Here is a 23,427-nt window from a genome sequence, read left to right as displayed (position 1 = left end):
TTTGGTTGAGGGCGCGCCGCGCCACGTAGGCCGCTGAGGCGGGCTCTGAGGGGGTGGGCGGAGCTCATTGGTGTGTTAGCTGGGTAAACGACGGTCTTGTTTCACAAGAGTTACCAGCAGCACATGAATAAATACATTTAATGCCGCAGCAGTAAGGGTTCTGCCTTCCGTCTTTATGGAGCCCTCAAAATCTGGCAGCGGGGGGCTGAGCCAGGAGAGGAAATGGCGGCCGAAACGCCCTCAGCGCGCCTCCCGCCCGGCTCCAAGATGGCGGCCTCCGCCCCTCACGCACGGCGTGTGACGCACTTCCGGCGCAGCGCTCGTTCGTCCCGGTCGCCTCTCTATGGCTGTAACCTCCTGAGGAGGGGGGGTGGGAACGGGCCGGGGGTTTGCTTGTATGTTTTTGCTGTGCTGGAGGGAGACTGGCCGGGTATGAGGAGCCGTCGCATCCCGTACAGGTACCGGAGCTGTGGGACGGGGTGGTTGGGAGGGTGGTGAGGCTGTAGAGGAGCGCTCTGTCACGGTGCTGAAGGCATGGCAGTGTTAGGGCAGCGCCCTCCTCCTGTGGAGATTTAACGGTCGCCGCTCAGGGCGCGAGTCCTGCCCGTCCTCCGGCTCTGCCCCGCGGTTCTGTGTCCGTGTGAGGGCTGTGGGGTTTATTCCCTGTCTCTGAGGCCTTCGGACTCGTACGTGGCAGCGGTTTTCCCTCAGCGGCAGGCAGGTGGCGGGAGGCGTGTCTGCCCCGTGCTGCTGCTCTGCGGCCGCTTGTCGCTGTGTTCCCACAAAACACCTTTCCGCCGTTCTGCCTTTCTGTAGAGGTGATGCTGAGGCCGCCGTGCTCCGAGCTGCCTCTGTGCTGAGCTCTCAGATCAGCTCCTACAGAGTACCTGAGGGTTGGTGCTCCTAGCAGTGAGGCCATTAGCAATCCAAAGTCCTCTGATAGAGATTACAGCCGTGCGGGCTGAAATCTGACGCAGTTCAGTTTCTTGTTGTATATGTTTCCTTTAACAAGGCTTCATGTTCACAGAATCTTAGAATGGTTTGGATTAGAAACGACCCCTAAAACCCATCCATTTTCAACCCCTGCCCCCTACCAGATCAGATTGCCCAGGGCCCCAGTGTGAGCCCAGAGCTCTCCCCAGAGAATCTATTCTTTCAATATATTTGTTCATCTTCTGCTGTTGTGAGGCCCCGTCTGGAGTCCCCAGTACAGGAAGGACAGAGAGCAGTTTGAGAGGGACCAGAGGAGAGCCACGAAGATGATCAGAGGGCTGGAGCAGCTCCCCTGCAGAGACAGGCTGAGGGATCTGGGCTTGTGCGGCCTGGAGAAAAGAAAGCTGCAGGGTGATCTTATTGCAGCTTTTCAGTACCTAAAGGGAGCCTACAAACAAAGAGTTTCAACTCTTTGAAAGGGTAGATAATAGCGGGACAAGGGTAAACGTTGGAGGTTGAAAGAGGGAAGATTTAGGTTGGATATCAGGAGGAAGTTCTTTACTATGAGAGTGGTGAGGTGCTGGAACAGCTGCCCAGAGAGGCTGTGATGCCCCGTCCATCCCTGGAGGTGTTCAAGGCCAGGTTGATGGGGTCCTGGGCAGCCTGGGCTGGTGTTAAATGTGGAGGTTGGTGGCCCTGCATGGGGCAGGGGGTTGGAGTTTTGTGATCTTGAGGTCCCTTCCAACCTGGGCCATTCTGTGATTCCATGTGTTGTTCTGAGCTTGCGGAGAAGCTTTATTAATGACATGATGCAGTTTTTAACTTGCGTGTGTTTTTTCCTTTTTGTTTTTAGATTATTTAATCAGCCAATATTTTGAATAAAAAGGAAAAACAATGATGTCAAGGCAGGCCTTCCTCTGCAGTTTGGGATCTCTGTATTTGTCCCTTCTGTTTGTATTTCTTTTGATGGATGTTTATGCAAGGCCTGCAAATAATTCAGCCCTCAAAGAGAAGCCAGCTGACAGTAAGGATGAGAATGAGATCTTGCCTCCAGATCACCTGAATGGGGTCAAAATGGAGATGGATGGACATCTCAACAAAGAATTTCATCAAGAAGTTTTTCTGGGAAAAGAGATGGAAGAGTTTGAGGAAGACTCAGAACCCAGGAAAAACAGGAAGAAGCTCATGGTCATCTTTTCCAAGTAAGCTTCAGAGTAAAATTTGTAAATTTCTCTGTATATTTAAGAAATGTAATAATAGGTGAGGGAGGCATTATTCTGTGAGCAGTGTGTTTGTAGGTAGTAACCTGCTTGTATAAAGCACCTGTAGGACTGAGAATGTCAGCATTGGGAGTTGCAAGCAGTATTCATTCAGGATTGGTGCTGTGACCTAGTGAAATTTATGAATAAATGTATTGTTTCTTTGTGGAAATATCTGCATAGGTACTTTAAATAAGAAAAGTAGTATTATTTTTTCCTAGTTTCTTATTGAATAATGTATTACATCTGTACTATAGACTGATGAATTAGTAAGGAAGAGTTTCTAAATGGTAGGATGCCTGTGCAATGACTTGAGAAAGGATTTTGTGCAGCAATAATACACTGCATTGCTCTGCTGTAAGTTTGGAGTGATGGGATTTGTCTTTCCAAGAAACTATTGTGTGCAATGAGCCCAGCTTTCCTGGAAGAGGCTGGGTACCTACCTGCAGATGGGAGGTACTGAATGAGTGCCTTGTGTGCAAAAAAAAAAAGCAAAACCTTTTGCTTTACCTGTTGAACTGTCTTTGTGTCAGCCCATGAGTTCTTGCCTTTCCAATTCTCCTCCCCATCTCACCTGGGGGGAATGAGCAAGCAGGTGTGCAGTGCTGAGCTGCTGCCAGGTTGAAGCACAGCACCACTAGATGGCAGAGCTAGCTTTATTTTCCACGATTGCTGTTGAGGATTATTTTTATAACAGATTACCTTGGTAATGTTGATGAGATGTTTGTATACTTGAGATGAAGTGAGAAGACTCAGCAGAACTTTTTTTTGTTCTGTAGCCTTTTTATTAGCAGAGAAAAAAGGGACCAATCAACTCTGCTTTTTAAGTTTTTATTCTTTTTAACTTGTGCTCTCGTGAATAAAAACAATCCAAGCAAGTAGGACAACCAGGCTGCCGTGTCTGTTTGCAGTTCTTTACCACGTGGTTTGGTGTTCAGACCACTGGCTTTATTGTTAGGACATATACAGATTAAATAGCAAGATTGTGGTGAGAAGCTTTCACTTTCTTTACTGCCCTATGTTTATTGGAAACATTCAGGTAATATGGCATTACAATTACGAGCTAGGTTCATTTCTGTGTGTGTGTATTACAAAAGAGGTTGTTTTTGGCAGCTTAAAGCCAAAGCAATCCATCTGGGTTTCAGATTGACTTAATTCATGTCCTTGATTCTGTCAGATAATTAGAAATGCATAGGTACATTGTGAGGAATTTGGTTTTCTAAGCGTTCTCTTAAGAGCTGAGTGAAGAGAAATGCATTTGGGAAAAGCTGGTGAGTCACAGGTGTACAAATGCTGTGGGAATGTTTTATTTCAAGGCTTAAAGAAAACCTCCACTTGTTTTTAGTTAATGAAAGCTTTGGTAGTGGTGTGCCAGTGTGAGAGAAGGAACTCAATTCAAAGCATTAAGCCTTATCTAATAGGGTTAGTGACAATAAGGGCAAAGCATGGAAGAAAAGCTTCCTAAACGTTTTTCAAGCTCTTACATGTTACTGGAAGAGCAAGAGCATTTCATAATTCTGTATTTCAGTTTCAGAAGTCACTGTTTACCAGGAGGGCAAGCCTTAGTTGTTTACAGAAGTGACTTGTTACAAGTGAGTGCATACTTTGCACGTAGCCCTGTGAAGCTAGGGCATGGTGCAACCTGAGGTGCATCTCGTAGTCTTCATTCCCTGCCAAGGGCAGGTGTTTGGTACCTTCAGACAAAGCAGGTGAGTGAGAGGGTCTGAAGTGACGTGAGGAAGGGGAAGGAAAGCTGAAGTCTGTGCTTAAATGAGCTGGAAATCTATAAATAATTTTCTTGCAGCTTGGCATACATAGGTGGGCCTTTATGGGAGGAAAGGAAGAAGGGGAAGGATGTTGAAAGCAATTGAATCTATTTATGGTGATGTTGATTTCACTAAGTCACTGAGCAGCCTGATCTAGTGTCTGATACAGTGGTTGATGGCCTCACCCATAGCAGCAGGGGTGGATCTGGGTGATTTTGAGGTTGCTTCCAATCTAAGGTGTTCATTGACTCTGTGAAATCAACAGCGTTGGGTTCTGGAATTCAGTTTGGTGAGCCTTGGTTTTAAGGGCAAGTTATGCTGTAAATTGAGCCGCCTCTCCTCTGTACTAATTCAAGTTCATAAATTCAAACTGATAAATTAAGGAGTTTTGTTTAGTAGTGTAATATGCATGGCTTTTCAGTCAGTGTCTTTGGTGACAGGGTTGCTTTTATGAGTTTGGAAGATGAGTGCCCTTCTATGCTTTGCATTTTGCTGATGTTTTCAGTGCCTCACAGCTCCAGTTTTGTGGTTTGTAAGCAGAAATCTTGGTGTTAGCTGAGTGCCTTGTCTTGATGGTAATAGGTGAGGTCAGAGGCTTAAATACAACTTCTTGTTAACTGCTACCACATACAGACACACTTTTCCTTTATTTAATGTTAATTGATGTATTTTTTATGCTGTGAATGCTGGTTCTGCCATTCCACATCCCCCTTTCCCATGCTCCCTTGCCTAGTTCCAAGTTTGTCTCATAACATGATAGAGTTTGCATTTCCTAATGGGAATGTCCTAAGCTGTCTTGTTGTAGATATCTTCTGTTTTGATTAAGTACTGTTCAGTTAGAAAAGAGTGTTTTGTGCTTTTGGAAGGTTTGAAGTAATGTATTTTCCTAACAAAATTACAAGTACAGATCAGGCAATAAACATCTGATTACTTTTGTGTATCTCTTAGATTTAAGTAGCACTTCCCTTTGACTTCCAGGTTTTAAAATTGTTTTCTGGATCGGTTTTTCATTATTTGGATGCAGCAGAAACCAAGCGTCAAGCAGGCTGTACTTGGTGATCAAGGCATGCCTTTTCTTTAGCTCTGTAGGTGAGCTGCTGCCCCGCTCCCCCCATGTTGTGTCGTTGCCCCTGAGGAACCTGAAAGCACGAATCTGCACATCTGAGTGGCCAGCTGTTTATTAATGGAACTTTCAGAGCTTTTGACAGGTGGCCACCAGGAAGTCTCATTTTTAATGGCTTGTGCTTAAGAAATGAGACACAAGTGTTGAACAGCTGTTCTTTGTATCAAAAGAAGGGCTTTGTAGAAACCTTCTTATCTGCCGGGTCAGGAAATAGTGTAAGATAGCCCAAGGTTCCTGCAGTCTTGAGATGGTGCTTTCAATCAGAGATCTACTGATCATTCTTCTACAGGAAGCATGATCAAGTTCTGTTTTCTGGCTCTGATTTGTACTGTGCTAGCAGAGCAGTGGTGTACTTTCATGAGCCAGAAGAGCATGAAATGGGATGTTTCTCTTTTTACCTTTCTTCATACTTACATCGTGCAAGCAGCAACTTTGAGAGCTTTGATCCAAACAAACTACAGCATAAAACACTGAGCTGGAAAATGCTTTGTTTTCCCTTCTCATTTGGTAGCACCTGTTCTGTATCAAAACCCCCATTGTTCACCTGGTGAGTGCAAGATGACACAAGTGGAATGTGGCCACTGTACTGATCTTGCTGTTGTTTGGTGAAAAGCTGCTGAGTCTGTGCATAAATAGGTCGAGACGTGTTTACAAGGTTTAAAAACAGTGATAATGTGTTTCAGAAGATCAGATGCTGGGGTTGTTATTTGTCTTCAGCCTTTAACATTTAGGTGACATTTAAATGCATTCATATTTAATAGCTTGAGTTTCAGTGATAACGCTTCAAATAGTGTTAAGACTAGTTCAATTTAAAGAAACAACAGCCTGGCAGCCTTTATCTGTTTGAATCAGAGTGCTTTTGTTTTGCTTTAAATAGAATCTTGCCTTTTAAATGTTACTGATTTCAGTTTTAAACACTGTTACCTTCTTTGTAATTAAATAATCATGTGCTTAAAAAAAAAAAAACAAAAAACCCCGAGGTGGCAGGATATTGTCTTTGTTCAACTGTTGCTTTTGTTCTCTTTCATGAAGTAAGTATTAATGGCATTCCTCATTTGGCACTCTGTCTGTCTTGGTACTCCAGTACATGGAGCAGAACAGTGGGTTGTCAGGTTGGCCACATCTTTTGTTCATCTCTCAGCATGTGTTTCTCAACAGGTGTAGCAGTGTTGCTCAACAGCACTGTACAGGTGTGTATTTTAACAGAGCAAAGTGAGCCTGCTAGCACTAACATCATGGGAACAAATCTATGTGTGAAGCTTTTGCAATGTGCCCGTTTCAGAATTAAAGTGTATTACCTGTAGTGTGCTACCAGAGATCAAGGAGTCTTCAAGGCAACTTGATTTTTGTTTTCCCCCACTTATAAGGCGTACAGAGTGTGAAATTCTGAAGTCCTTGCACCAAGGATTGCACCTTACTCTTTCATTGTTGTTAATGGTTGCAGAAAATACGACGTGATCGAGGCAGACATGTAAAGGCAGCTTCAGAGACCTTGGAGAAACAAGGGAAAAAGATTTGGAAAGATGAATTGAGAGGGAGTTACTGGTTTGGGTGATTTTTAGGGTAGAAATTTGTCACAGTAGTGAAAGTCTGCAAGAGCTGGCAGTGCCAATTCTGAACCGGTAGGGTATCATCAGTATTTGTAGTTCCCTCTAAAAATGTGCTCAAAAACGTAGTATGAAAATGAGTTAAGTTACAGCAATGTGAAACATGGTAGGATGTTTTGGAACAATTTAGTTAACTAGCTGTATCTGCTTGTAGAAAGATGGATGTGAAAAACAAGGGAGCTTTCTCTTGTGTGCTTTTCTGCTGTAAGCCCAGAGTCCGTACAGTCTTCTGCATTAATCCTATATGTAATCTCTTCAATTAAAAAAAGAATAGAAGTAAATCTTGCTTGCTGTTCTCTCACAGGGTGGATATAGATAATGATAAAAAGATAAGCGCTAAAGAGATGCAGCGCTGGATCATGGAAAAGACAGATGAGCATTTCCAGGAAGCTGTGGAAGAGAATAAAATGCATTTCCGAGCTGTGGACCCTGATGGTGATGGTAAGATAAGTATTTCCTCTGCCTCTGACATAAATAGATTATTTTCACAAGGTTTCTCTGCTGTGAGGAAGCAGGAAAATGAATGAGGTGGTGGTTCTCATGTTACTGTTCATGAAGGTTACTGTGATGGTCTTGTTAAGAAATGAGACCCAAAGTTCCCACTTTTGAACATACGAAGTCATGTCTGAGGTGTGGTTCTCTCTCACAGGTCATGTTTCCTGGGATGAATACAAAATTAAATTTTTGGCAAGTAAAGGACTTAATGAGAAAGAGATTGCAGAGAAGATCAAAAACAACGAAGAGCTGAAAATAGATGAAGAAAGTAAGTGGAGACTGATGGAGTGTGGTTTATTGTTTGAATTCTGTTCTTTTGCTTTCCTAGAGCCTGAGTGTCAGAACTGGACTAATATTTTGGTTGTTCTGCAGCCTGTTGCTAAAGTAGAATGTGTAAGGCAGAAATACTACAATTGTTTCTAAGTCAAATCTGCTCTCCCAGCACTCCTGATACAAATACTCAACACTGAAAACGTTGGTTCCTTATTTGTTGCTTCCTATTTGAGCAGTTCCAGGTATCTGTGTTTGGTCTGCTGAAGTTTGTTAACCTGTGCTGTCTGTGGACCATTGCACTGTTACCTGGAGTACCAGCTTCCCTGTTGCTTCAGCTGACAAGTAGCTGGAAATGCCTGATTTCTGCTGTAAAACTGAGGAGTATGAATGCAGAAATACACACTCAGGTATCTGTGTATGTCAGATGGTGTTCTGTTCAAACAGGCACTGCAAAGTTAGTAGCAGGTTACCTAACAGTTGTTTCATGTTTCATTTAAGTTCTCTACTGATAGATTTTTCAGATTAGTGAGATTTATCATTTCTTCCTTACTGCTTTTGAAACTTTCATTTGAATCTGACTTGTTACAAGCATGGCAATGCTTGAGATTAACCTGCCCACATCTAAAAGTATTCAAATTTATTGTTAAGTAAAACATTGAGCCTTAGCCTTTCCTTGCGGGAATTAGTCATTTAAAAATGGGTTTTATTTTCCACTTATCAAAAAGCAACTAAAATGCAAATGGGCCTTTGAGTTCTGTGGCAGGGGAAACACCTGTGCAGCATGTTCTATGGCAGTGTGGTTAATAGCTACAGTTTACAAGAATGCTCATCAGATAAAAGATTTACTGAATATGGGAACTATGCATATAGTTTTTCTACCTGGGCAACAAGCCTTATTTGGGAAAACTAAATTAACTCTACTGCTTGCTGAAGGTGATAGGCAAAACTTATTTTGTTCTCTAGTGCTGTGTGAAAGTACTTTTAATGTCTGTACAATAGAAAATAACTGAACATGGGAATCAAGGCACGGTCTGGGTGTGAGGAGGAAGCTGACAGTGATCTCTGGCACGTTGCAGTTTAGAAGTCAGATCAAATCTGGGGACACAACTTGATTTAACTTACACAGATAATTGCGGTTTCAACTGATCAGTGGCAGTTGAATTTCATTAAGGACTTGAAAAGCAGGCAGAGGGGGAGGCTGTCTTTATGACTTCTAATGTTTCATAATCTGATTATCCAGTGCTAACTGGTGTTTTTGAAATAACTAAATCTTTCCATTTACAGACTGACTTTGAGATTCATATTAGGAGTCCAAAGAATTTCCTCACTCTTCACATAAAAGAAAAACACCACGTACTGAAGGCTTAACTTGTAATTGCAACTATCATTTCAAAAGAAGTGTAGATGCTACCATGCCTCTTCTCTTTCTGTTGTAACTCATGCAACCAAAAGCATGCTGGAGATATCAAAGAGAGCTTATTGAATTAAATATATGTATGTTATGCAGTGACTGTGGTCCTTCAGAGCCTCTTTACGACTTGTGAGGTGCTAGTGCTTCATTTTTCATGTTTGTTAGTACATCTTACAGATATGGCGTGCCACAGACCGTGTTTTTTTTTTTCCAATGTGTCATTTAGAAAATGCCTACACCAGAGAAAGAATGCTCTGCACAGGTATTGCTTTCCTGTTTGGTTACGTTCAGGACCACGGCTGCATGCAGTGTTTGTGCTGTGTGCTGCAGGGTGGCTTTTCATGAAGTCACTGGTGTGGTTTTAGTGGAAACTCATGTTTAAATTATGAACCTCATTTGAATTTAGGACAATTTCACTTAAAAAAATGCTCGTTAGTATGATGTAAGGTGGAATTGGTAGAGTTGTGAAACGATTACTGATGCTGATGTGTTTATTTGTATGTGAGTGCTTAGACTTATGCTTCTTTTTTGTAGCAGAAATATTTATCTTCATTTTGCTAAGAACCAAAACTCCTGCTTTTTGATACAGAATAGACAGGGCAGCCAAAAGGAGTAATGAGTGCTTATATCCTGAATTAACTGGAAACCAAATGGATTTGCTGGTGCTTTGTATAACATCTGTATTTTTTTTGTGGAGTTACCCTCTCAAATCTCTCATAGTTCCAACAATTCAAATGCTTAGGCTGAAGTACAGGACGCTGTTTCAGTTTTCCTTGGAAGATGAGATATGAAGTAACTGGTTCATAGGTCATCCTTGTTTAAACAATAATGAATAGGTGACGGTATATTAAAAAAAAACCTGTGAATAGGTTAAACGTATGGTTTTAATCTTCTTAAATTTCTAGCACAAGAAGTGTTGGATAACCTGAAGGATCGGTGGTACCAAGCTGACAACCCACCTCCTGATATGTTATTGAACGAAGAAGAGTTCTTATCCTTCCTTCATCCAGAGCACAGCAGGGGAATGCTGAAGTTTATGGTCAAAGAAATCATCCGAGATTTGGGTACACCATGTTAATAGATGTTTTCTTGGGAGCTGTTGTTAGATCACTGCAGTGTCGTGGCTCAGTCTGGAATTTTGGCATGTGTTGTTTACTCTGCTCTCTGCATACACCGTTAGCGTAAATGCTGGCATGTCTGTAGAGTTGTCCTGTATATTATTCAAGACTAGATTTAACCTCTGCTTGTTAAAGAGCAGCACAGCATCATATATTACAAAGGCATTCTTAGTGCTTCTTACAGAGCAGCTCAGCTGACACCACTTCACACTACAGTGCTGCTGCTTTGTAGGGTCTCTGTAGCAATAGGAGAAAGCAGCTGATGAATATTAAAATACTGTAAAATGTTGATGTGAATGCTCTGTGAGGAGGCAATGCTTGCTTTATATTTCTGCAGCATAGCAACCGTGAAAGAATTTTGATATATGCTGCTGAAAGTGGAAATACGTGGCTGAGGTTTTCACTGACATTTCCACTGATATTTTTCCTATGGAGTCAATAGTTAGGCATACTTGGGGAAAAAAAAGAATAATTAAGTGAACTCCTGCTTAGCAAGTAGTTGATTTGATAAAGATGGAGTTTTACTTGAATTCTGATAGGAGGCTGGATGCAGCTGTCCAACACTTTCGGCTGCAGCAGATCAATTAAAAATAAATAAATAGAAATGAACAGCAACTATAAAATCAATCCCCAGCCTGCCAGCTGGTGTATCTTTCAGACACAGTTGAGTACTTTGTTTTTTGCATACTGCCAGGTTCTAAAACACTGTGTGGGTGCCATAATTGAGCTTTCTGCTAACCAAAGGTATAAAAGGTAGCCAGTTCTTCTGTGGCATAATCAGGATTGTGGACTGTGGAAACCCAACCAACTGTACTAGTGACATCACTAATGTGAAGGAATGTCTCATTTCTAATAGACATTAAACAGGTAAGTTTCAGTTACTGTGTATTTCTGTTGTAGATCAAGATGGAGATAAGAAACTTACCCTTTCAGAGTTCATTTCATTACCTGTCGGTACTGTAGAGAACCAGCAAGCCCAAGACATTGATGATGATTGGGTAAAAGACAGAAAGAAGGAATTTGAGGAGGTCATTGATGCTAACCATGACGGTATTGTCACAATGGAGGAGCTGGAGGTAAGTCTCCATCAAATAGTTCTAGTGTTCTTAAAATCAGCAGGTGTTTTTTAAATACAGGATTGAGACTGCTTTAGAGATCACAGAACGGCCAGGGTTGGAAGGGACCCCAAGGATGATGAATCTCCAGCCCCCTGCCACACGCAGGGCCACCAACCTCCACATTTAACACCAGCCCAGGCTGCCCAGGGCCCCATCCAACCTGGCCTTGAACACCTCCAGGGATGGACGGGGCATCCACAGCCTCTCTGGGCAGCTGTTCCAGCACCTCACCGCTCTCATAGCGTAAAGAACCTAGAGGTCATGAAGTCCAGAAATATTTGAACTAGCAGTCTATCAAATCTTGGGTTGGAGTACTGTTCAGTGGTGCTTGGAAGAAGGATGTTGTAATGCTTTTTCTTGGAGGAGGAGGACTTTTCCTAGCATTGCTATTATTCATAGCTATTCATTGCTATTATTCATAGGTATGCTTTTAGGGTTTGTTTTCTTTGTAATGTAGATGCTTGTACGGATCTGTAGTGCATGAAAAGAAGCCAGCGATTTCATTTAATGGGACAATGAGTCATACTTACAAAACAAGTAACTGGCAACGTGTTCATTTAAAAATAAAAAGTATCAAAAGTAAAATGAAGCAGCCCTGGGGCCTCACAGACTAGAGAATAGCAGAGGTCTCCTGTCTTTCAGGGTGTTCTTACCTGAAAATTCTCTTTTTAAGTCTGGATTCTAGTTCCTGGCATTTAGAGTTGTATGTGGATGTAGGGATTTTTTCCAAATACTTCTGAAGAATCTACCAGAAGGCATACACGTTTGTAGTGATTGCTGATAATTTTCTTGTTCTAGGAATATATGGATCCTATGAATGAATACAATGCTCTAAATGAGGCGAAGCAAATGATAGCGGTCGCAGATGAAAATCAAAACCATCACTTAGAGCTGGAGGAGATCCTGAAATACAGCGAATACTTCACAGGCAGCAAGCTTATGGACTATGCACGTAACGTCCATGAGGAGTTCTGACCTTGCTCGCTTTTCCAGAGCTCTGAAGCACTTTCCTGCTTTTGAAAAACAGAAAAGAAAAAAAAAAAAACCCAACACTCACCAAGTTTCCTTGCTGCTATCTGTGTTATATGCGTACTGTGTTGTACTAAAAAACCTTCCGTCCATATAGAAGATCTGCAGCTTTTGTTGCCTTTGGTATGTAACATGAAAAACCAAGTCCAAAAATGAGGAGGCAGGTACTGGACTGCTCGAGTTCACTCTGTTTTATACAGTTAATCCAGCTGAAGTTCCAGCTGCTTTTGGCTAATTGCATTTGATGGAGGCATCTTAAGTATTGTTGCCCTCATAGCTGCTGATCCATGGGAAATCACCAATAAACACTGAAAGATGTTGGCTTTTGTAAAGGGGGACTGTGGTTCAGATAAGTGTTCTAACCTCGTGAGGATATCCATTCATAGACTGATTGGGAATACTTCTGTTTTGCTCAGCAAATCATCTGTTTGTATTTTGTTTATGGTCACGTCCATTTCAAAGTTTTGTGTTTTTTTAATTAAGAAAATCAGTAAATTGTATCAGGATGCAACTGCCTGGGCTGTTCTTGCTGTGTGTGCTTTTCCAGTCACGTTCAGTTCTTTTTTTTACTGTTCCCTGATCTGTGTAGTCAATACACATTTAATGATATCTGTACTCAGTATCAATGGCTTACTTGGTTACTGTCACTGTTTATGTCCTGAGGTTCAGTTCTTACTGGATTTTACTTCACTTAAGAATTGAGCACTGTTGTTGAGCAGTTACAGGAGTTAGTTCCAGCAAATGCTGTTCTCACAGTTTGTTTCCAGTAATTGTTGCAGGTATTCATGAATCAGGAGAAAAGATGATAGCCATATTCCTGAGATTCCTCATTCATCCGTGATGATCCAGTAGGTTTTTCAAGGCATCTCAACCTAGCTATGCATTGTTGAGAATTTAATCCAGGTTCTCCTGCCATAATGGAATTTTAAGAGCTGTTTTAAATGTTAGAGAATCTTTTCTGCATCTACTTAAAAAGAAAACTGGTGCTGGGTTTTTTTTCTGTGTGCATTTCAGAGGTTGCACAGAGCAAGGGGCTTCACCTAGATCTATGATTCCTGCTGAACTAAAGGTGGCTGTTGAGACTGGTGTAGGTGCTTGTTTCTGTGCAAATTAGTGATGCTGATGAGCTCGTGAACCTTAAGGTTGGGAGGAAAACGTTCTTTGCTTCTGAATGGCTTTTGACAGAGCAAAGTGCAGTCAGCACTTGGGGTTTTTTAATCAGTCTGTTTTTGGGGTAATCCCTGGCAGCCTCGTGCAGCACGAAGGTCATTCCCACTGCTGTCTAAATAAAGTATTTTTACGCTGGTTTCATCTTTACTGTAAAACCCTCTTTCTGAAGGGTTGCCTGAAAAATCCAATTAAGATGTTATATTTGAGTAAATTTATTCTCTTAATATAATGTAAATATAAGCATTACCATCTTTCTGTTTCAATATGCCCTACTTTTTATTTGGTTTGTTTCTGTTAAATGGCTTGTTTCAGAGTCTTTATATACATACATCATTTTGTATTTTTGCTTTGTGGTTTGGAAATGTTCTGGTTTTAGGTTTCTCAATGAATGGGAAGAGTTGAAACCCACCAGAGGAGAATTTCATTTGTATTAAAGCATCCTTAACAAGAATGTGAGTGCTTCATTGCTGATGTAACATTTTAGGAGTTCTCAGTTTAAATGTAGGTAGCAGACTCTTAACCATACCTTGCTTCTGAATATCATGAGTTTGCATTTTCAGTTTCTTACTGGAAAAAAGAGCCTCAATATTGCTGGGGGAATAACTGAGTCATGAGGCATAGAGCCACTGAGGTGGCACTGAGTGCAATACTACAGAAGGAGATCTGGATATCTCGTGCATGCAGATTGAGTGTGAAGGTGGTTAAGTTCAGCTGCTTTACTTTCCCTCTCAGCTCTGTTTCCTTTTGGAAGGATTGGCTTTCAGCTGTGACTTCTTTTCCACGCTGATTGTTTTCCAGAATGCTTGGAAAACAGGAGAAGTAGCAAATCACCCTTTTGCCTTAGTGCTCTGTTTTCCCTGCCACGTTTAAACAGACTCACAGAAATTGAAGAAATGAAAAAGCAGCATTCCAGCTAAAATAGGCCAAGGGTGCTGCTGTTCAGACCTTTCTGGTTCTGCGGGCCAGCTGGGAGTCCAAGTATAAGTCTGTTCCAGTTGGATCTTTCATGTTGACGTGTAGGTAGAAATAGATCCCCTTTAGGCAGTCTAGATGTGTTCTTAACTGATGAAAATAAAACACCCGGTTACTGTGGAATGTCTCATTTGGGCTTTATGTGAGAGTTGTTTGAAGTCTCTTGGCATGAGGAAGACCTTTAAATTTGGGTCCTGCATTAGTAGGATTCCAGTAATGAACCTCAAAAACGAGAGCCATGAATTTCCTAGTGCCATCACCTTATTCTCTACTTGTCCTTCTTTAGGTGGGAGGTGGACTGCAGTGCCTGTGCTGTGTAAAAATAGGCATCAAAGGTAGCTGGTACGTAAATATTGCATCCTTTGCTTTCACAGAGCACACCTCTACCAGAAAAAAATTCCCTCCGTTGGAGCAAATGGTAAAAGTGACACCAGTCTCTATTTTTGAGTCAGCAGCATACATACCTCTCTCCGATGGCAGTGCAGGGTGTGTGACGTTGCAAGTCCAGATGAGTACTGTGCAAGTGCATCTCAGCTTGTGCTAGTTTGGAGGATGATACGGAGGTGACTTCCTAAGCAGAGAAAGGTACTAACAATGTTGGGTTTTATGCAGGAGTAGAAGTGATAGATCTGCTGTTACATGACACTGAGGGCAGAGAATCTGTCTGTTACTTGCCTGTTAAGGAGTGAGTCTCTGTGTGCTGTTTCATTTTACCTGTGGCTCTGATATGTAACGGTTTTCTAGTGTTGTTTCTATTGCTTTAAATCTCTTCACAATAACAAGGAGTGTCTCTTCTACTTCTCCAGATGTTGAAACTGTGCTTTAGCAGTTGGCAGAGAGATGTGGCTAGAGGCACGCTCTTTTAAGACTAAGCTATAGCCTTCTTGTAATACTGCTACTTAGCTTGCTGTCTTTCTGCCCTTGAATACAGTTCTGAACTACAAAAGATGGGCTTGCCAGGGGGTGGGAAGAAACGTGAGGGCGTGGAACACATACTGGGAATTTCCCAGCAGCTGACATAAGAATTTGTTCTGATTGCCAGTGGTTTGCAATCAGCTCCTCCAGGAGTTTGCTGCTGAGAAAACAGAGCTTCCTTTCCCAGGACAGTAGGGTTACGTGATGGTGGCTGCAGGTTTTTACTTGCATTTTTCTCCTGTTCTGTTCTTGCTGTTGGTGGTCACTTTTACCCATTGCTTGGGTTCGAAATGCAAAGAACATGAATATCCCTTTGGTACAAAATGCTGCAAGGACTGTGCACCTGGTAAGTAACCTTCACTGTATGGTTATGGTACTTGTTTGATATGATATCAATCAATTAATAACTTGCAAGTGGTAGAAAATATCTTGATGAAAATATTCGAGTTAGGAAGTATAACATGGGGAAAAAACTAATTGAGGAATGTTCATCGCTTTAGGAGGACAGGTTATCTTGTAGCTTACTGAACTTATGAACCTTCTCCAGGGATACAGCATTTCATTTCTGTGGCTCAGTTTCCCTCCTGTGTCAGTGCGGTGCATTTTCACTGTGGGAGTGTTATCTGGGAAAAGGTGGTAGGAGTTACCTACTAAAAAGAATTTCAACCCAGAAATCTTGAATAATGGCAAATAAAACTTTAGGTTATTCTCTTGCTGTAGATGTTTTAGAAACTTTTTTTCTAGCAAGGCTTTTTCTACTTAAGGCTTGGTGGTTTGTTTTTTTTTAAGGAAAAAGCTACACTATTAAACAAAAATTGAAGAACTGTAAATGAGAAACACCCAATTTTCTGTTCTTGTTAGTCTGTGAGCAGATTCTACAAAGGTGCTTTCTATTTTCATGACTGTCTACCACACAAAATCGATGTTATGCAGTCTGTTGCAGTAGAAATTGAACATGGTGTTGTCTTCAGATGCCAGTTGCGATAAGTTGGCCTTCAGTATGAAACTTAAAACTTGAGGCAGTCTCATTACTGCCTTATTCCCAAAACTATGGAAACCTGAGTGTTTTTGGGCTCAGTTTAAGGAAATTTATACTTGCATGCAGATATACAAGATTGCTTATATTTCAATTATTTTGTTTCTCCTTGACCTACAAGGTGGAGGATCAAAATGAAAGAAACAACGTGTGAGGATAAGGATTAGTTAAGGGTAGTATTTAACTTCAGCTGGAAGACTCCTGGTCATTCAAGCTGATCACGGTTCCTGCAGCTTATGCTGTATGAGGAGAAACTAGATAGAGGAATTCGACTCCTCTGAACTTGGCCGTTAATCTGCTGTCTCATTTTGGGCAAGTGGTTTTGCTTGCTAACCTTGGCATCCCAGTGCATAAATCTGACCTTCTGTAATTGTGCTTGATATGATACTGATTAGTATCTATGGGTGCAAGTGTTAGCTGGGTTATAAACGGAGTATGTAATGTACCTATGGTCTTTGGAGTCGCAAGAAATGCCTGCCTTCCATCTTTTCTGTCTCTGTGTATGAAGTGGAGCTGGTAATGTATTTGCTACTGATGCTAATGCAGATGAGAATCAAAATACAGCCCCGTTCATTCATGTCTAGTGTGCTTTAAGAATGCCAGCTTTGAGTTGAATTGCATGAGCTATCTCACAATGGAAGGCAGGATCTGTCACAGAAAGCTACAGCCTTACACAGATAACAGATGATACTAGGATTAAAAAGTGGTTTGTTTTTTTTTTGCTTTCTCCAACTGACACTGGCTGGAAACTCCAGTAGCGAATGAAGAAGTGGTCTGGAGAAATGATGCTTCAGGTGCACTGGGAGACTCATCTGTGCTCTCAAGTCTTTGCAAATTGCCTGGCTTCTACTAGCCTGCTTTCACTGCTTAATTTATAGCTGATGCTATATAGAGCAACAATTCTAGGGGTTCTAGCATGTGTAAATCTGCTGAATATTTCAGTCAGAGTTGTAAGTGAAACTCTGACTTCCTGGACAATTTGTTCTAGTGCGTGACAACGAAGAGGATTTCCTCCTTATAACAATCAGTTCTTCCTTCTATGTTGTCTGTATTTTAGGTGAAAGAATGAGAAGCCGCTGCACAGCAACAGCAGACACAGTTTGTGCCCCCTGTCAAGACAATTACTTTAGCACTGAGCACAATCACAGCTTCTGCAGGAGTTGTACAGTCTGTGACACTAGTAAGTCAGTTATACTGTGCTCAGTTCTGGATATGAACTTGGGAGGGAGTTGGTCTTCATATGCTTTCTCATCTTCTCGAGCTTCCCAAAGGCTGATGTCATACAGCCTGTCTCCTGAGAAGGTGAAGTCCAAAAACTTGATGGGCTATCAGTTTAATAGCTGATGTCTCCTGGTTGATATTGGTGGAGGAAAGCAGGCTTGTACTGCCTGAAAACTGATATCTCAAGTGTTGCTGTTGAACTTTGTCCTCTGCAGCGCCTGCAGATTGTTTCTACACACAACTGATAGGCCCTGAGTGGTGGTTAATTGATGCTTTCAATTTTCCTTTCTCCTTTATTCTGCTGTTCGTAGAGAAGGGAAGCGTGGAAGTGAAGAAGTGTGAGAAGACCTCTGACAGAATTTGCAAGTGTATTCCTGGTTACATGCCAGATGTCAGATATGCGCTGGGAAGTGGTAAGTTAGGGATGTATGAGACTGACTTCTTGCCTCCACTTCAGATGTTGCTTTTTCTAATACAAAAGCTGTCATCGTTTGTTTAATTGGAATCTCAAAGTAAGTATTATAGCAGGGCAGTTGTGCAAACTGCTGCTCTGCAATTTGAGCTATCAGAAATGGTAATGTTCTGTCCATTAATATCCATAATTAGCCTGTAGAGAAATCCTTGCGAGTCGCAGACTAAAATGAACCCCTGAGCATGTTGTGTCACTTCTGTCCCAGGGTAGATTACTGTTTCTGTAGCCTGTGGGTTTTGTTGGATCTGTTCTAGAAGCTGTTAGTGTAACTACCACAGAGCTGCTATCCAGTTACATTGCTAACTGAACTCAAATTCTGCTTTTTTCTTTCAGTGTGCTTAATGTGTCCTGATGGGTTTTATTCCCCAGGAGGAAATGAAAGCTGTCGGCCTTGGACTAAGTATGTATTGCTCATCCCAACACTTTCAGAACAAAGTTTGAGTTTTACTCTGTAGCAATTAATGCTCAAGTCATGATCTGTACGATAAACCAGCAGTGGATGCAGTAAAACTGTGTTGCTGATCACCCAGGAGTCTTGAGTGGTCTGTGCACTGATTTGAGGCATCCATCCACCTTCTGCCCTTTTCTCTTTTCACAGGGAGCAACAATATATGCAGCCCCTTTTTAAAATCTAGAGATGTCTATAACAAAAAGTTCCCTTGCCAAATGCTGCTGTTCAAGGCTGTTGAGTGCACAGACGGCCAGTAAAGCAGCACTTCATTTTTTCCACTAATAGCTTTTGATGAACTTAATTCTTATTTACATATCTGTAGAACCTAGAAAAGCTGAAGGCCAAGTTTGCATTGATAAAACAAGGTTCACAGGCTTTCATTCACTTGTTCCACGGAGGTGGCTTATAAAGTCATTACTGTAACTACTTGAAAAGCTAAGTAATGTATTTTACGTTTCTAGCTGCAGCGCTATTGGGAAAAAGACTCTTCGAGCAGGGACAAAATCAGATAATGCTGTTTGCAGTGACAATGGGACACAGCCAGCTACCTCTCAAAGTGCAACACCTACTTTGCATCTTTCCACCAACTACTACAGGAATAATACATCGACTGCAGTGCCTTCACCCTCCAAACCCAGTGTGAACCCTTTTGTTGTTTGCCCGGATGCAAAGAGCCCCACAGGCACTAACTGGGGTAAGGAGAGGGAATGACCGAGCATAGTCACTCTGAGAGCTGGTTGAGAATTTTCACTTGAAGCTGATTTCATCAGAAATCAGTCTTTCTCAGAACACTTATCTATATTCTACACAGTCTTTAAGGAAGGCCTGTACAGGGTTCCAGACTATCTGCTAGTGTTCTCGATATGTGGGACTCTTGGGCTTTGTGGTTCAGGGTTATTGTTGCTCTAGCTGATTGCTTAGATGAGATCTGAAGTTCCAGGTTCCTTCTTTTGAAGCTAGAAAGCTGTGGAAATTCCATCTAAAATCGTCTTTGTTAATATTTTTTTTTTCTTCTGTTTTGTTTTTGCAGGGTCTCTATCACTTATCCTGATTTGTCTGATACTGCTTATCGTATCTGGAATATCCATTTTCATGTTGATTATCCAAGCAGCCAAAAGAGAGAACAAGAGGAGGCCTTGCAGGAACGACCATCAAAGTAAGTTGCTCTTTAGGGTGAAAAATATATAGGAAAGAGAATAATCAGGGCCCTTTGCTTGGCCTTTGGTCATTTCCATCATGAAGTCTACTTGGCTGAGTATGACAGCATTATCTGTGCTTAATGCCCACGTTTAATGTTAGTCCTGATGTGCTGAAGGACATACAGCCTCAGGTTGGTGGTGTTATAAAGCAGAGATTTGTTTTTCTGTTGCTATGCAGAAGGATTGAGTTTACCATGTGTGGATGGAAATGGTGTGAAATTTTTCCTGTACAGCTTTTGGTGTGAATCCTTGGAGCGTTTACATCATTAACTGTTTGACTTGATTTATGTTCTTCTTCCTCTCTGATTTTTATCTCATGTTCTTTCCCCCATTGTCCCTGCAAAAAAAAAAAACCAAACCAAAACAAAAAAAACCCCACCAACATCAAAAAGAGAAATCAGTCTGTGCATGGAATTCTATTCAGAGCAGTGAGGATCCAAAAGCAAGTTTGTGGTTTTTTTTAGGGAGCAAATTATAGTTATTTTTCCTACGTGACAGTGAATTCTTCATGTGACTCTTGCAAACACAGGAAAGGTTGACTGAGAAGAACTGACTTCTGTTTGTAATTAAATGGCAGTCTGGCTTTTGCCTTGTCTTCCTCATGGAGCAGTGGTAAAGTGTGTTTTCCTTGTTTCCTACACTTGTTCTTTGCTAGGACAGACAGGAAGGACAACCACTGATCCAAATGTCACCTATAGCTGCCTATGCATCCATGAAACCAGGGAAGTCCGTGACTTTCCTTTTCCTTCCCCTTCTACTTTGTACAGTATTTCTGTTTTCTGTCTTTCAGAAAGGAGCTTTCGAATTCCTATCCAGGAAGAACAAGTTGACTCCAATTCCAGTCTCATAAAAAACTGAATCCACATCACTTTACTGCATCCTGCATTTCTGAGCCAGTCGATTGTAACGAATGTGACAGAACTTTCAGTTGCTGTATGTGTGGGTGGGTGTTAACTGTTCAATTGTGCTTCAGTTCCTTTGGGTCTCACTGAGTGGCCCTTAGGCATCATAGCTGTTCTTAGTGAGCCATGATTCCTTCTCCTTAGCTCCTACATGCAGCGTTGCTGCTGCCAAGCTTGTCATTTGTGTCCTACAGTCCTTTGTGCATTTCTAACCAATCATATATGTAATGGGAGCCTGTTGTCTTTGGAAAGCAGGAAATCTTTATGAAGCAGTAAGCAGTAATCACTGAGCAGATGGACAAGCAGAAAATCAAAAGACCTGCTTTAATAACTAGACTTCTATCTTGTCTTGCCACTCCGAGATGCTAAGCAGAGCACATCTCAGTGCAGCCCTTTTGAGTGTTTCAGGCTGACTCCCAATGGAGTTCTTTGCCTTTTAGGTGGAGAATCTCCACAAATGAACCTAACCAGCTTCTTTTGCGCTTCCATTTTTTCAGCTTTTTTGCTTCTCACTCAAAATGAGCAGTATATGACATCCGTGCCTCCAGAGGCAGTTGTCACAGCTGCCAATTCTGGTGGTGGTTTTTAAGTGACTGTTGATAAATGGCTATTTAGTGCCACTTCTTTCTTTTCTGCCTGTCTCCGAGGCAGACCTTGAGAGAATGTCATGTTAGGTATTGAGCAGTATCCCTATAGACCATCAAATAGAATTATTCATGACTTCAAAACAGCTCAAGCTCTCCAATTGTTCAGAACATCTGTAGACATTCTCATGCGTATCAAAAGTAAAATCTGTGTGATTGCTGCCAGAAGGCAAAGGGAATGGTTTCTTCTTTTAGAATGTTATTAATGGAAACTGTAGTTTGGAGTAGGGGGAAAGGCAGGATACAACTTGTCTGTGCTTTAGACTTCAGGAGTTGCTGTGAATAACTCATGTTTTGTCTATAAACTCTGTGCAGTCAGCGTACTTCTTGCTTCCTCTCTGTGGATGTTCTGTTGTGCTGAACACCCTGGTGTGGCTGTCCCCAGCAAGGCTGCTTCAGTCCAGCTTCGACTTCTCTGCAGTAAAACGCTTTAAACTGCTTTTGTGGGGTTTGATTGATTGCTTCAAAGTAATGTGGATGCAGGGAGAAACCCAGGAGCAAGCTTGGTTCCAGACAGTAGATTTGGGTTTCCAGAAAACCTTCTTATATCTTAAATTGAGTGCATGTACATGGACATATAGAACTTCTGCTGGTGAGTGATAACCTAGTGACAGTAACTCCCTGGATGTTCACTTCTTAATAAGAAGAGCTGAACTTTTAACAGCACTGTGCATATGGATCTACAAGGGTTGCATTGTAACAAAGGTGTATGAAGATCACGTAACAGGGGATAGGTGCACAAACCATGCTTTGACTGCTTGTGTGGATGCTCACCTTGAATGTCAATGGAACCTCCATTCAGAACTGAAGAAATGTTCTTCACATGGCTTGTGTGCAGTTGAAGCAGGCCTGGTTGTTTGCCTGCATGCTGTATGAAATGAATTTTACTTCTGTTGTGGTGTTTTCTTCACAAGTGAATCAGAATCTGTCTTGGAGAGAACACTTCAGACAGCATACTGAAAATGTAATGCCTGAGGAAAAAACTGACATGTTACTGTGGATAGCTTTTGCTGTAATTTGAATACCTCAGTGTGTAAAAAGTTTAAGTGAACTTGAGATTTATATCATTCAGATGTATTTTTCACATCAAATACTCCTTAGTAGGTAACTTGTTAGATGTAATAGGTATTTTATACACATGGTATTAAAGCATATGCCAAAGTATGCAGAAGGAAATGTATTCAAGAATACTGCTGGTTGTGATTCATGTTTTTAAACATATGTTTTGTTATATGTTATACATATGGTATACTTATTGGCTTCCTATTTTGAAGTGCGTATACAATGTATGTAAACATTTGTATTATATATGAAGTGTAGTAGTGACTTTCAAATAAACTGTGGCAGTGGTGAGGTGCATGGATGACTTGTATGTCTGTAGAATACATTGACTGGTTCTGGATGGGAGCATAAGATGTGCACTGACTTTTTGGTAGGTTTCTGTATTGGGGCATTTGATTGCTAAACAAAATTCCTATGGACCAGTTCTTTTGTTGAAGTCACATTGGGGACCTTTGAGACTCTGCTGTTCATCCTGACCTGGAGTGACATCCTGTGATTTTACCAGCACCAATGGAAGGTGCTCTATTACCTGCTAATTAAGCTTACCTAGGCCCTGTTGTTACACCAGCATGGCCGTTGATTGCAGTGGCTTGATCCCGTGGACCCTGACCTACAGTAAAAACTACTGTGTAGTTTAGATCTGATCACAGTGACCCTAAGATGCAAGAATGGTTTTGGGATGCAGTTGCTTCAAGTATAATACAAAAAGCAGGATTACCAAATGGTCAGACTTGTGGCATAGCAGGCTTTATTTCAGTGTGCTGTTTCACTTCTGGCTGTCTGGGTGAAACAAGCAATCTGGTTTGCTCTGCAAATCACACATGGTAGCAGTCTGGCCTGAGAGCTGCTGGGAGATTGGAGATAAGGCTCAGCCCCTTCAAAAACTTAGAGCCCAAGCTCTGAATGTGGAGGTCATTGGGAGTGCACTGTGGTTTAGATACCATCATCTCACTGTGAACTGGATGACAGGGTGCAGTGCATGACGCTGAGAGAGGATTCCTGGGAACACTCAAGCAGTTCTCAGAAATGACACTTGGAGAGTTTGTAGGCTGCACTTGGCAGCCAGTAACATTAGTACCATGCCTTTGGCATAACTGAGCGAGGCACAAATACCTAATGAGCTCGCTGTGACTTAATGAGCTTAATGGCAAATGAGCTTTGGCTTAATGGCAAAAATGCAGCCCACAGGAACAGAGGAGGAGTTGGCAGAGGTGCTGCCGTGGGACCAGAGAGGCTCTGTGGCATGGGTTT

At 41.7% G+C, this 23,427-nt stretch overlaps 2 protein-coding genes across 2 annotated transcripts; both read left to right on the top strand.

Annotated features, from left to right (window-relative positions):
• Window positions 1-333: 333 nt before the first annotated feature.
• Window positions 334-13,753, top strand: SDF4 (stromal cell derived factor 4). The gene is made up of 7 exons (XM_042883215.1): window positions 334-458; window positions 1,787-2,135; window positions 6,993-7,129; window positions 7,338-7,451; window positions 9,773-9,931; window positions 10,886-11,061; window positions 11,902-13,753. The coding sequence occupies exons 2-7, from the start codon at window positions 1,828-1,830 to the stop codon at window positions 12,076-12,078; spliced, it is 1,071 nt and encodes a 356-aa protein (XP_042739149.1). The 5' UTR covers window positions 334-458; window positions 1,787-1,827; the 3' UTR covers window positions 12,079-13,753.
• Window positions 13,754-13,832: 79 nt separating this feature from the next.
• Window positions 13,833-22,433, top strand: TNFRSF4 (TNF receptor superfamily member 4). Its single transcript, XM_042883216.1, has 7 exons — window positions 13,833-15,535; window positions 17,283-17,405; window positions 17,758-17,859; window positions 18,252-18,318; window positions 18,831-19,063; window positions 19,400-19,525; window positions 20,359-22,433. Exons 1-7 carry the CDS (start codon window positions 15,394-15,396, stop codon window positions 20,424-20,426), a joined length of 861 nt encoding a protein of 286 aa, XP_042739150.1. The 5' UTR covers window positions 13,833-15,393; the 3' UTR covers window positions 20,427-22,433.
• The last annotated feature ends 994 nt before the right edge of the window (window positions 22,434-23,427 follow it).

Source organism: Lagopus leucura, unplaced genomic scaffold (genome assembly GCF_019238085.1).
Source record: "Lagopus leucura isolate 7727_CA_CO unplaced genomic scaffold, USGS_WTPT01 Super-Scaffold_100037, whole genome shotgun sequence".
In the NCBI taxonomy this organism is placed as follows: Eukaryota; Metazoa; Chordata; class Aves; order Galliformes; family Phasianidae; genus Lagopus; species Lagopus leucura.
This window is presented reverse-complemented; position numbering and strand designations above follow the sequence as displayed.

Excerpts from the sequence above, each read along its gene's own strand:
- SDF4 (XM_042883215.1), top strand. The coding sequence starts at position 1,828 with ATGATGTCAAGGCAGGCCTTCCTCTGCAGTTTGGGATCTCTGTATTTG. Across the intron at positions 9,932-10,885 it reads AGAAATCATCCGAGATTTGG|ATCAAGATGGAGATAAGAAA; the intron begins GTACACCATGTT and ends TTTCTGTTGTAG. Across the intron at positions 11,062-11,901 it reads TCACAATGGAGGAGCTGGAG|GAATATATGGATCCTATGAA; the intron begins GTAAGTCTCCAT and ends TTCTTGTTCTAG.
- TNFRSF4 (XM_042883216.1), top strand. The coding sequence starts at position 15,394 with ATGGTGGCTGCAGGTTTTTACTTGCATTTTTCTCCTGTTCTGTTCTTG. Across the intron at positions 17,406-17,757 it reads TTGTACAGTCTGTGACACTA|AGAAGGGAAGCGTGGAAGTG; the intron begins GTAAGTCAGTTA and ends TGCTGTTCGTAG. Across the intron at positions 19,064-19,399 it reads CCCCACAGGCACTAACTGGG|GGTCTCTATCACTTATCCTG; the intron begins GTAAGGAGAGGG and ends TTGTTTTTGCAG.